Source organism: Thalassophryne amazonica, chromosome 9 (genome assembly GCF_902500255.1).
Source record: "Thalassophryne amazonica chromosome 9, fThaAma1.1, whole genome shotgun sequence".
NCBI classification, from domain to species: Eukaryota; Metazoa; Chordata; class Actinopteri; order Batrachoidiformes; family Batrachoididae; genus Thalassophryne; species Thalassophryne amazonica.
Genome location: NC_047111.1, coordinates 96633988 through 96647928, shown reverse-complemented (window position 1 = coordinate 96647928; position 13941 = coordinate 96633988). Strand labels below are relative to the sequence as shown.

Genomic DNA, 13941 nt, shown 5'->3' with positions numbered 1-13941 from the left:
CCTTAGCGCTTGGCATCACAGTTTATTGCAACTTGCACCTTTCCCAGAAGCTACTGTCATCTGAGCACTGATATTGATATTGCATGTGTTTATAGACAAAAACAAATAAGAGACAAAATTCAATTCATTATTCAACTAAACTGCAAATATATGATTTTTTTTAACATTTATGAAACACTTCTCTAAATAAATAACAGTAAATTCTGAAATAGAACTATTTTTTAAGTGTTGCATGTGCTACACAAGGCCGTAGGGTCACTGACCCTAAAGAGATTCCCTCCTTGGCACAGTGATCAATTCAACAATTCAGTGTTACAACCAAAACTATGATACATACACTTTTCTTTCCTTTATATTTGACATCCTTGACCATGAAAACATAGCACTAGAAATTGGAATCACTTTTATGTCTTTATTAGTTCAAACGTTATTGTATAAAAATGATTTTTCGGTAATGGCGGTTTTCTTCTGGATCTAGCTCCATAACATTTGAAGCTACATCAAATCTGATGACATCTTACTGAATCAGTACGGATTAACCTACAATATGGTGTTAGTTGTGCATCTCTAGCTTCATTTGTCACCTCGCACTGACACATTTTCTATTTTCCCTATATTTTTGCATATTCTGGATCACCAGATCCGGAATCCGCATCCGGTCACCACCACACTTTGTTGTTTGATAGAACATTTGACTATGTTACACCGTAATTGGCTGTGTGTGGATTGGGAGGTCTGGGTGGCTTTGCTTGAGCTGCTGCACCCGTGACCCAACTCCGGATAAAGTGGAAGAAAATGGATGGATGGATGGATGGATGGATGGATGGATGGATGGATGGATGGATGGATGGATGGATGGATGGATGGATGGATGGATGGATGGATGGATGGATGGATGGATACACCCTAATTTTTTTTCAAGCCTTTCTGCCTTGTTTTTGTGGAGTTAGAAACTAGAATGTCAAAATTCCCCCTATCCCGCAATGGTGAAGAATCCTTTAAAAAATTCCTGGATCCGGATCGTGATCCGGATCACCACTAAAATTTAATCACTTGTTCCTCTTGTCATTTCCAACCAATCCACAAAATGTCATCAAAATCCCTTCAAAACTTTTTGAGTTATCCTGCTGACAAACAGACAGACAAACAAACAAACAAACTCAACTGAAAACATAACCTCCTTGGCGGAGGTAATTATGAAGGTTGTTGTGCCTGTGCCTGTTTTGTTACTTAAGCACTGGTCACTTACACCCGCATTACCTTAGTACAATCTCCAGAAAGGACAACTGATGACTCATAGTTTACATTCCTTTACAGCTTAAAAGAACATGTAAAGCACATTTGTAAGATTGATCACATCTTTAACAGGTACAAAAACATGTGCTCTTACCCTCTGGTGGGCGTGTGGCTTGTCTCCAGGTCATGGATAATGTTGAGTAGCGTAGTGATCCGGTCCTTGTTGGCTGCCAGGTTGGCCTCCACAGCCTCCAGCCTCTGCTGCAGAGCTGCTGATTTATAGCACTGTGGGGAAGGAGGCAGCAGCAGGGCAGCATCCTGCAGGTGGGAGTGAGCCAGGCGTGTGTCCTCCAGGGACGGCTGAGGGGAATCAGGCCTGAACTTCAAATCCGGCCGGATGATTGCTTGCACCTTATTACAATGGAAGCAGGATTCCGACTGCAATGTTACTGACTGCTTTGTAGTCGTGTGGGCGCTGAGTTCTGCTGCACTGACAAATGAAGGTTGTGTAATGAAGGAAAGCGCTGAACCTGTGCATGTTGTATAAGAGTCCCAGTTTTGTTGGCCTAGAGTCTCAGTGATGGGTTTGATATTTCCCGTTGCGGGTGCCAATGGAGCATTCGTGGGCTCACATTTGGTTTCTGCTCTGTCAGACGTTGTTGACCAACTCTGATGTATCTGTTGATCAGGTCTGGATTCAAGCTTATCATTTGCATGGCTATCTGATATCCTGGAGGTGAAAAGTTCTGCATTTGAATTTGTCCCTTTGGCTGTTTTTCCTGTTGGGCATATCGCACCGTGTCCCTCGTGGTCTGTTTCTGTATGTCCTTGATAATGTGCCAGCCTTTGTTGTTTTGTATTTATGCAACCCTGCAGACAAGAGCTGTTTGACTTAATTAGAGAAATGTAATTCTGAGGATGAGCGAACTGTAATAAATTTGAATTTTCATGCTCTTTTGACTGCAGCATGGTTAATTCTTTGATTAGATTGCAGCGATTATCAGTACATAATTGTGAACAATTGGTTGAATTACTGTCTGTAGCTTGAGAGCTAGCATAACCGATAACACGCTGTTGTTTGTTGTGGTTGAACAATGTGTAGGAAACATCGGCGACTGTGTTGTCAGCGGCTCGGCTCTGTTGCAGCAGCTCGGTTGGTGACAGCTCAGGAACAACACAATAACTGGATCCCTTACTGGTGTACATTTTGATTTGTGTGTGTTCGGGCTTACTTGTATGTAGTGCTTCATTTTGAAGTGCTTTGCTGTGCAGTGTTGCATCTGGTGAAGCTGTACTTGATAGAAACATGCAGCTTCCAGTTGATTTTGGATGTATCACATTGGCTGAACTGTTGGTAAGGGGTAGTACTTTGCATACAGTGTTGTTCCTTGTCGGAGGGGAGTTTGTGGTCGTGTTTGCTGTCACTTTTGCTGTGCATTCTTGGTGTTTAATTGGAGTTGGCGTTTTGTTTTGAGAAGCTTTGTCAAGTAGAAGCTGCCATCCAGGCTCTGAGCAGTTTGGGTGAAATCGGCCGATTTGTGTTGCTGTGACTTTAGTGGGGAAATGTTTGGATTTGCATTTGCTCTCACTATTTGATTCTACGTTTTCTTGTGATTCATGGGGTGGTTCAGGTGCAGAACTCAGGGGATGGTGTGAAGTTGTTTGCGAGCTGTGAGTGGAGTCTAAAAATGGATTTTTTTGTGTGAGGGTGGAGTAATTCGATGTCCTGTGTGGGCTAGTTTGGGGTATTGTTTTCTGTGGAGCATAAGCATGTTTAGGAGGTACAGTTGTACTTGAGGCAAGTCCTGTGTTTGCATTGCATGCATTGTTATTGGTTAGTCCAGGACCTGTGGTTGAGATACTTGATTGAGAAGTGGCTGATGCATTTTCATCTACATTTTGGGTGTTGTTCTGTGGACTTTTTGGACACTCAGGATAAGTGTTTGAATGCAAGTCGCTTGTTGTTGCAACTGTGGCCACCTGTGACTCTTTTTCAACAGATTGCAAACTTGATTCAGCTTGTCTTGTTTCAATAGTTGCTTTTGTAACGGTGATTGTTTTTGCATGGAGAGTGGCCGATGTATCGGAGAGTGTAGCGTAACTGCCCTTAGGGTGTCCGCTGATAGAATGCACAGCACATAAAGGGTGCAGTTGTTTGCTGTGATCCACTTTATTAAGACATTGCAGTGGTGGTTTGACCGTAACTTTTGTTGTGTTTGTAATGGCCTCAACGTCTTTGCATTTCTCAGTGTGCAACCTCTGGAAATGTGTCGCCTTTGACAGTGAGGGGAAAACTGTTTTTGGCACTTTGCCTCCTTGGCAGGCGTCATTGATGTAATTCTTCTGCCTGAATGTGGCAGCTCTGGTATTTATAGATTGTCTTCCACCACAGAGGCTGCATATTTTTCGCGGCACACTGAAAGGTTGGACATCAGATAACGACAGTGTCTCCCTGGGTTGTTCTGCATAATCACCTTGCGGTTTGAACCGATCCTTTAAACGAGAAGCAGCTCCTTCAGTGGGCTCGTTTTCATCGTTATCAATGCTAATGCCACCGATTGCATCAGAATCAACAACACTGCCATTTGTGTAACGGCAAACGGGCTTTGCTCTAGTCCTGGTGACAGCTGCATCCCCTGTACAGTGTGGGTTTGTTTTGATTGCCCTGGCATAGCAGTACGTCTTGCTGTTTTTCTCAATGGATGAATAAGAGGTCTCATCTGTAAGCGCTTTAAACGTCACTTCTTTTTTTCTTCTAGTTTCTCCAGTTTTGTTTTTTAAAACAGTCCTTATGTCCTTGTCACGCTTTACTAACACTTGTGTTTCATAGTTCTCTGTTTCTGATGCAGTGTAACTACTAGACGATTGAGTGATGCTGTAAATATCTGACGATGCAGAGAGTGTATCTGTTAGCTTTACACTGAGATATGCAGGTGCTCTCCTTATCCCAGGGGATGTCTGGATACTGACGCTGCACTGAAGCCCCCCAGTCTGAATTACGGCTCCTCCGATTCTGTCCTCTCCTGTTGTCTTCCAACTGCGCACTCCAACCAGGGCAGGGACACCTAAAACTGGAACTGGAGTGGTCAGGTCAGCAACTCGCCTCCCCATCTCTTGCCGGATTGACTCAAAATTCTGATAATCTAAGAGAACAGGAGGAAAAGCTTAGAGTGAGAGGCATTGCAGAAGAAACCTAGATGCAGAAGAAAGAGACGCGTAAGGGTGGTCTCCTATTGCAAATTCTTGGCCCTAATTTCTATCATGATTTCAAAATTGAGTAAATCTGGCCCTATACACGCGTACACACACACACATATATATATATGGCAAATGTCAGCTCTCCCCAGTTTGTCCATGTTTGAAGGTATGCACACACACACACACACACTCACACACACACACACATGTACACATAGACCCCTTCACTTTTAATATATAGATGACTTGCTGGAACGGCTAGTGAGTCCAGAATGTAATTATCAATGTCCATCATTTCCTCTTGTTGATTAATATCTGCAGTTTTTCCAAAAATCATTTGTCCTATCAATGTACCATTTTGACGGCGTTCATCCTTGACCAAAAATACATAAGCATACCAAACGGCAAAGGTCAGGTCTCCCCAGTTTCTCCATGATCAAAGCCATACACACGCATGCTCACAGAGGCCACTTGGCTTTATATATATATATATATATATAGTGCATCTGGAAAAGTACACACGGCGCTTCACTTTTTCCACTTCCATTTTGTTATGTTTAAACCTTATTCCAAAATAAATTAATTGAAAATGTAAATTATTTTCCCTCAAAATTCTATTCACAACAACCCATAAGGACAAAATGGAAAAAAAAAGGGGGGGGGGGTTTGCAAATTAATTAAAAAATAAATAAATAAGTAAAAAGAAAACTAAGAAATCACATGTACATAAGTATTTTGCTTAATTTTGCATTTTGCATCACCACCCTTAGCTTCATAGTAAAGTAGAGAGGAGAGGGATATTCTTTCAACAAAACAGATCAAATCCAGGCTTGCATCTCAGATGTACTTTCTGGCAATTTGCAGCTAAACTTTCAGATCTTCTTTTTAAGAAAATCCTCCTCTATACCACTTCATCATGAAGTTGTATACACAAAATGCAAAGCTTGCACTGTGCATAATTTTTCCAGTCACAGCCACATAAGCCGATAACTTCTTCTGGGTTGTCTGGGTGTCTTTGTGGCTTTTCTCACTCTTCTTCTTGCACAGTCACCCAGTTTTTGATAACTTCATGATAACTTTTCATAACTGATGTAAATAAAGTCCAAGACATATTCAGTGGCGGCTTTAGCAACAGAGAGCCTCGTCCACAACTACCACAAAAGACTCCAAGTTGTCATTCATGTTAAATGGGGCAATACACTGCTATTAAGAACAGTGGTATGTAAACCTTTGATAAGGGGCATTTGGGTAGTTTCTGCTATCATGATTTAAAGAGTAAACAGAGTAAACACAGTTGTTTGACAATAAATGGCTTTATTCAACCACTAACCATGAGTTTTGTGTTATCACTTATATTCTGACAGGACATGTAAATGTTTGAGCACAACTGTATGTATTCACAGCCTGGATATAATTTCTTAGTTTTTAATAAATTTGCAAAAATCTAAAAAAAAAAAAAAAAAAAGAAGTTTTTTCACATTGTCATTATGGGGTATTGTGTGTAGAATTTTGAGGAAAAAATGAATTTCATCCATTTTTAGAAAACGCTGTAACATGTCAAAATGTGGATGAAGTAAACAACTGTGAATACTTTCTGGATAAACTGTATAGATAGATAGATAGATAGATAGATAGATAGATAGATAGATAGATAGATAGATAGATAGATAGATAGATAGATAGATAGATAGATAGATAGATAGATAGATAGATAGATAGATAGATAGATAGATAGATAGATAGATAGATAGATAGATAGATAGATAGATAGATAGATAGATAGATAGATAGATAGATAGATAGTGTCTTCACATTTTTCAGTTAGTGTGGTACAGCAATTCTAGTGCCTTTGAGAGGTGACAAATGCAAATAATTTTTTTGCACAGCATCTAAGATCATTGGCTATGATCTCCCTTCTGCCTCTCCCATAAATGCCACACATATATGCAATGAAACATTTGTTGCATTTTTAAGCTTCTTCCGTCAGGAAAAAACATTTCTAAGAAGAAGAGCCTTTATTGTCATTGTACATAGATCAGTACCTACAATGAAATGTGTGCTCTGCATTTAACTGATCCTAATTATAGTTGCACACAGTCGAACCACTAGGGGCAGTGGGCAGTCACACTCCGACATCTGGGGGACGTACTTATAAAGATGCTTCCCTGGTCAAGGGCAGAAAAAGGAGCAGACCCAACATAAGTATGTTTTTGATAGTGGGAGGAAACTGGACGGCCTGGAGGAAACCCACACAGACACAGGGAGATCATGAAAACTCCACACAGAAAGGACCAGAAGCAGTCCCAGACCTGCTTGCTGTAAGACAACAGTTCTAAACACTAAACCACCCTGCCTCCCATTTTTTTTTTATTTGACTCATTTTGATTGATCGTGCCACGGTGGAATAGTGGTTTGCACGGAAGCCTCACAGCAAGCAGGTCCTAGGAGTTTTAGATGTACGGCATCTTAGAGTAGTAGGTGGCAGACAAGCAGTTAGTCTGCTTGTCTCCAGAGCAGAAGGTTCCCAGTACAAGACCACCCCTGCCCATTCTCCATGTAATGTGGAGTTGTGTCAGGAAGAGCATTCAGCGCAAAACTTGTACTAAAACATGTACTCAACATCCATCCATCCATCTATCTCCATCTGTGACAACCCCAAATGAGGCCATGACTTATTTGAACAAGCAGTAGCACTTTAAGGAGCAGCGACATCAGCTGCATGTGGTAGTTACATCTGCTACGCTAATAAAATCATTGGCATTTATTTATTCGTCTTGTCTGACTTTTAGCAGTATTACACCAAAACTACTGTGCAGATTTTGATGAAATTTTCACCACAGATCGATATTAGGGCACAGAAGACTCCATTAAATTTTGGAGGTGATCTGGATCTGGATTCTGGAACAAGATTTCACTTTATATTGGCTTTTAAGGATTATGTCAAAACTACTTCACAGATTCTCACCAAATTTGCACCATAGATACATATTAGGCCATAGAAGACTCCGCTGAATTTTGGTAATCTGGATCTGGATCCTGATCAGGATTTCAATTTGTATGCTTCACTTTGTCGGTTTTTGGGGATTACATTAAAACTACTTAACGGAATTTCACCAAATTTTCACTACACATTGGTGTTAGGCCTCGGAAGACTCCATTCAATTTTGGCAATGATCTGGATCCGGATCCAGATTCTAGACCAGGATTTCACTTTGTAGAATTTTAAGGATTACATCAAAACTACTTCACAGATACGTCACGATGCAAAACCAAGATCACGAAGACAGTATTTTGTTTCATCTTGTGAATTAAATATCAGATTGCAACAACTTGATCAGTTGGACTATGGACGGCATATTATAGATGTACGATTTAAATTGCAGGAGACAAACAAAATGAGTTCAGGCACTAAAGCTGAAAAGAGGACACATATTTTACTTTTTTCTTTCAATTTCTTTCATACATTTACTAGTTCCCCCCCCCCCCCCCCCCCCACACATTATTTTTAAAACTTTTTGGCATATTAGCTGCCCTTAAAACTTTTGCATAGTGCTGTCACTGCCTCATGTCAATTGCCCAACTGCTTCCATATAATATCAATGAATCAATCTTTGTGCTCTGCAGAGCAAAATATTTGTTGCAATGTTGCACACTTAAAGAATAAACGTAAGGAAAAACTATTTTCTTTATTGCAGCCGTACCTTATTGTTTAATCCTTGAATCCCGATTGTCAGCAGCAAGTTTTCAACATTTCGAGTCACTTTGTCTTCATATTTTCAGGCAGTTCTGCAGAAGAGGTGGTACTTAATGAGACCTGATTTTATAAACTGCTTCATAATTAATGAATATGTTATAATGCCAAGCTGTGTTTTCATTGTCTCCATCCTCTTGTTGTTTTGCTGTCCCTGCTCCATGTTCAGTCCAGAATGAAAACACAGCAGCTGCCTCCACTGGCTTCCAATACACTCCATCCCACTGTGTGCAGCATCTTTACCTCCTCTCTCCCTCTGTGGCTCGGTTTCATTGCAGCTACGATCTTCCTTCTCAGTATCCACGCATCCTCAGACACTGCTGGGTGGAGAAGGAGAGCAAGGCAAGAAGGGAAGAGAGAGAGCGAGAGAGAGAGGGGGAGAGAGAGAGAAAGACTGACAGAGAGACAGAGAAAGAGGGAGGGAGAGGATGTAGCTTGTATTTGGTAGTTTAGGGACTGTCTCTAAATTAATATGCTCAGTAAAAAGCATAAAAATGTGTTGACAAGAATTCCTAATTTTAGGAAAAAAAAAACAAAATCAATCAAGGGAAGAAGGGAAGCATGAAAATGTGCTGACAAGATAACTAATGTTAAGAGAATGAAAAGCCAAAATAAAAACAAAAGCAATCAATATAAAAAAAAAAAAAAAAATAAGAATTTCATGGCTAGTCTCAAACATTACAATTTCAATTTCAGTTCAATTTATTTTAAATTTATTTTCATTTATATAACACCAAATCGCAACAATGTTGCCTCAAGGTGCGTCACACAAGTAAGGTCTGACTTTATCAACCCCCAGAGCAAACACACAGGTGACAGTGGTAAGGAAAAAGTCACTCTGTTGATTTGAGGAAGAAACCTCAAGCAGACCAGACTCAAAGGGGTGACCCTCTGCTTGGACCATCTTGGACCTGCTTGCCATGCTACTGACACAATTAACAAAACAATTTACAAAACGAAAGAAATTTTGCCGGTGCACAGGACGGGAGGCCTACAGAAACAGACACCATACCCATCTCTGGATGGAGGTGCACCTCAAACAGAGAGAGAGAGAAAAAAACAGAATCAGGCATCAGAAAGATAACAAATACAATATAATTTGTGAGCATTAAAAAAGGAAAAACAGAAGAAATACTAAGGTGATCACTGGCCACTAGCCCTAAGTCACTAAAAGATCCAGAATTTAGATAAAGTTGAGGCCGCGGGCGCTCTGTTTCCTAATAAAATGAATTTAAAAGAATAAAAAGCATAGTAACATACTATGCCAGTATGCTAGTCATACAAAAGGGAAAATAAGTGCGTCCTATGTCTGGACTTGAAATTCTCTACACAATATGACTGTTTTATTGACGCAGGGAGATCATTCCACAGAACAGGGGCACGATAGTCTGTGATCCACAGACTTTTTATTCACCCTCAGGACACAATTTAGTCCTGCACCCTGAGAACACAAAGCCTGGGCCGGTACGTAGGGTTTAATTAGGTCAGCTAAGTAGGGAGGTGCCAGTCCATGAACAATTTTATAAGATAGTAGCAGAACCTTAAAATCTGATCTCACAGGGGCAGGAAGTCAGTGAAGAGATGCCAAAATGGGTGTAATGTGGTCAAACTTTCTGCTTCGTGTCAAAAGTCTGTCAGCAGCATTTTGAACCAGTTGGAGACCCCTAATGCTGGACTGTGGTAAACCAGAAAATAGAGCGTTGCAGTAGTCCAATCTAGAAGAGACAAATGCATGAATCAGGGTCTCAGCATCAGCCATAGACAGGATGGGACGAATCTTCGCTATATTTCACAGGTGGAAGAAAGCAATCCTCGTAATATTTTTAATGTGGAGGTCAAATGACAACATAGGATCAAAAATTACCCCAAGGTTCCTCACTTTGTCAGTGTGATGTATGACACACCTGCCCATGCTAAGCATTAGGTGGTCAAATTGATGCCGATATCTCACTGGACCAAGAACCATCATTTTAGTCTTATCAGAGTTTAAAAGTAGGAAGTTCCTAGACATCTAGCTTTTCACTGATTGAAGGCAATCTTTTAAGGATCTTGTGTGGATGAGATTATCAGCAGTTATAGGCACATATAACTGAGTATCATCAGCATGGCAGTGAAAGGTAATCCCAAAATGCCGCAATATGTGCCCAAGGAGTGCTATATCAAGGGATAAAAGAAGGGGGCCTAAGACAGACCCCTGTGGAACCCCAAAATTCATGTCACTAAGGTTAGAGATAATGTTACTGTACAACACAACACAGTGAGAACGACTGGTCAGGTATGACAACCATGCAAGAGCATTCCCAGTAATCCCAAAATGATTTTCCAGTCTGTCAAATAGAATATGATGATGCACTGTATCAAATGCAGCACTGAGATCTAACAGCAACAGAACCGTAGTGGTGTCTGAATCCATTGTAAGCAGAAGATCATTCACCACTTTAGTGAGAGCCGTCTCTGTGGAATGATATGTTCTAAAAGCAGACTGCAGTGGCTCAAAAATATCTATCTATCTATCTATCTATCTATCTATCTATTTATCTATCTATCTATCCATCCTCTCTCTCCCTCTGTAGGTTAGTAGAAAGAAATGTTGCCGGTGATAGATAGATATCTGTATCTATAAATACAGATATGTCTATAGCTACACTATACATCTATAGCTATATATCTATAGAGTTGTTATTTTATTTGCATTTTCCATACCATGCTAACGTTTTCTGATTTGGGGTTATACGTTTGCCATTTTAAATCTGAACAATTTGTGATATGAAATGAATAAACTTTTCACCACTTTGACATTCAACTCACTTGTATTTTTCTTATGAAGTTATTATGATAACCAAATATATGCCAGTGAAAAAGCCTCATTTGGGATGGTCTTTTCAGCACTTCCATAACGAATAATTTCAATTTGTCAATTTTAGTTTTTTACCAGTAGGAGGCACTATTGTCGGATACCTGAGCTCTTGGAAGAGAGCAGGAGTCTTACAAGATGATTACCTTAGTCTACCGACAGATGGCGCCAAAAGCACAGAAATTAACAGAAAGAAAAGTGAATCCCACTGCACGTAGTGCCACTTAGGATGCATATATATATCACATTTGTATCAGGTTTTATCATGTAGAGGGAGGTGAGTCTTTCACAATAGAGCTGCTAACTTTACATCCATAAGCCAATGCAGTGAACGTCGAGTCCTTAGTGTCACATTAGTGGGCAGATTTCATATTTTAGTTTTATATCAAATCAAACCTTTTTAATCTGCAAAAATTCATATTTTTGGTTAGTTTTGTGTGTGTGTGTGTGAAGGTCAAAGTCACGAAAAATCTTGGAAGACTGGAAAAATCCTCATCCTTTAACGTTGAGCTAAAAAAGATCCAATTTCTTTCATCTTTCAGAACATTGTGTAGGATTATATCCTTTATTGACTGACAAAGTTTGATCTGGATCTGATCCATATTACAGATTTTGTGGACATTTAAATTATTGAAAGGCCCATTTAGTGTACATTTTGCATTATATCTCAGTTAAGTGTCTCAGTCACTCTCATTTTTTTCTGTTATGGATTTACCTACACCTCCAAAATTGGGTGGAGATTCCAATTTTATGCCTGTTTATGTGTTATGTGTCGGACGTGGTCGGAGCACCGACCCAGCGTTTGACAGGACCCAGCATAAAATAAGCAGAGCACGGTTCAAAAGGTAACAGAATTTAATAAACATAATAGTGAGTGGAGTGATAAACAACCCAAAAAGTCCGCGGTCTGGTGAGGTGGAAACACGGCGCGCTCTCAGGAGTCACAGCAGTTCGGACCCAGGGACCCCGCCGACACCCCCCAGGCGGCCGCGACAAACCGAGTCTGCGAAGGAAGAAATCATGAGGTGAGTCCAACACTCTCCACACAGAGAGACACAGCTCAAAGGTGCACACAATCAGCAAACACTTCCTGGCTTTAATATAACTCAGCTTCTCACCCTGCAGGCACGGAACAACTCAGTTCAAATCTCCACTGCAGCAGAAGCTGATTAGGCAATTAGCATAGCGTAACAGCTCAATATAACAAGGTGTGAGGGACACCAAATCCACTGTCATTACTTCATGAAAGTCACCAAAACCAAATTACCTCAGGAAGTGTGTGAGACTTCCTGAAGAGCGTGAGACCTCACCCAATCCTCCTTCACAGACTGTGGCGTCAAACCTGGAGCGGTCTCTGCATCCGTAATGGTGAGATTGATCTCCTGACGTCGATCTCACACGTCTGCTCACAAGGTCGAGTCTCTGGTAATCACACACTGTGCATTCAAGGTTTAAGTGCAGCAAGGTCTGATCAAGACAGATACACCACAGCTGTGAGTCCTGATGACCTGCATGTGAAAACAAGCCTCAGGTGTTCAGGGTGAGGTCTACTCAGCCACACGTCAGCCACTCAGTCCTGAACGCATACCACCTGGTGGGAGAAACAGAAAACAAAAACAAAGCTAGCCAAACACCCCAGCCCACAACATTATGCCTTTATCAGTCAGAAATCAAGTTCCAGAAACCAATGAGAAATTGTGCATAAGAAAGATAACCAATGTTCTGTGAAAATTATCTGAAAAAGAATTCAGAAACTGAAAATGTTGAAAAAAAAAACTGACAACACCACAAAAAATCTTAAATTCCAACCCAGTCTCACAGCATGTCGTGATTCAGCAGCACGAAATATACAGTAGTGTTCAGAATAATAGTAGTGCTATGTGACTAAAAAGATTAATCCAGGTTTGGAGTATATTTCTTATTGTTACATGGGAAACAAGGTATCAGTAGATTCAGTAGATTCTCACAAATCCAACAAGACCAAGCATTCATGATATGCACACTCTTAAGGCTATGAAATTGGGCTATTAGTAAAAAAAAGTAGAAAAGGGGGTGTTCACAATAATAGTAGCATCTGCTGTTGACGCTACAAACTCAAAACTATTATGTTCAAACTGCTTTTTTAGCAATCCTGTGAATCACTAAACTAGTATTTAGTTGTATAACCACAGTTTTCATGACTTCTTCACATCTTTTTATATCCCGACAGTGTATATCATCCCGGCAGTGCAGCATTGAACTGAACAATGGTAGCCTTAGCTTTACCCGGCACTCAGTGCTTTTTTAGTTCTTGTTTTTTAAGAGATACTTATTTGTTTTATTGCATGCCCTTCTGTCTATTCCCACTGTGCTGTGATGTGACACTGAAATTTCCCCATTGAGGGATGAATAAAGGCTTTTCTTATCTTATCTTATCTGCGAGGCATTAATTTTGTTGGTTTGGAACCAATATTTTGCTCATTTATTAGTGTGCTTGGGGTCATTGTCTTGTTGAAACACCCATTTCAAGGGCATGTCCTCTTCAGCATAAGGCAACATGTCCTCTTCAGCATGAGGCAACATGACCTCTTCAAGTATTTTGACATATCCAAACTGATCCATGATACCTGGTATATGATATATAGTCCCAACATCATAGTAGGAGAAACATGCCCATATCATGATGCTTGCACCACCATGCTTCACTGTCTTCACTGTGAACTGTGGCTTGAATTCAGAGTTTGGAGGTTGTCTCACAAACTGTCTGTGGCCCTTGGACCCAAAAAGAACAGTTTTACTCTCATCAGTCCACAAAATATTCCTCCATTTCTCTTTAGGCCAGTTGATGTGTTCTTTGGCAAATTGTAACCTCTTCTTCACATGTCTTTTATTTAACAGAGGGACTTTGTGGGGGATTCTTGCA

General features: G+C 40.4%; 1 protein-coding gene across 1 annotated transcript in view; it reads right to left on the bottom strand.

Moving 5' to 3' along the window:
* LOC117517682 overlaps positions 1-8603 on the bottom strand; it is a 29831-nt gene extending 21228 nt beyond the window's left edge. The window contains exons 1-2 of the mRNA XM_034178795.1: positions 8136-8603; positions 1391-4379 (exon numbers count right to left, since the gene is read on the bottom strand). Of these exons, the coding sequence (XP_034034686.1) occupies positions 1391-4347 (2957 nt within the window). The 5' untranslated portion in view covers positions 4348-4379; positions 8136-8603. The remainder of the gene's footprint in view (positions 1-1390; positions 4380-8135) is intronic.
* Between the last annotated feature and the right edge of the window lie 5338 nt (positions 8604-13941).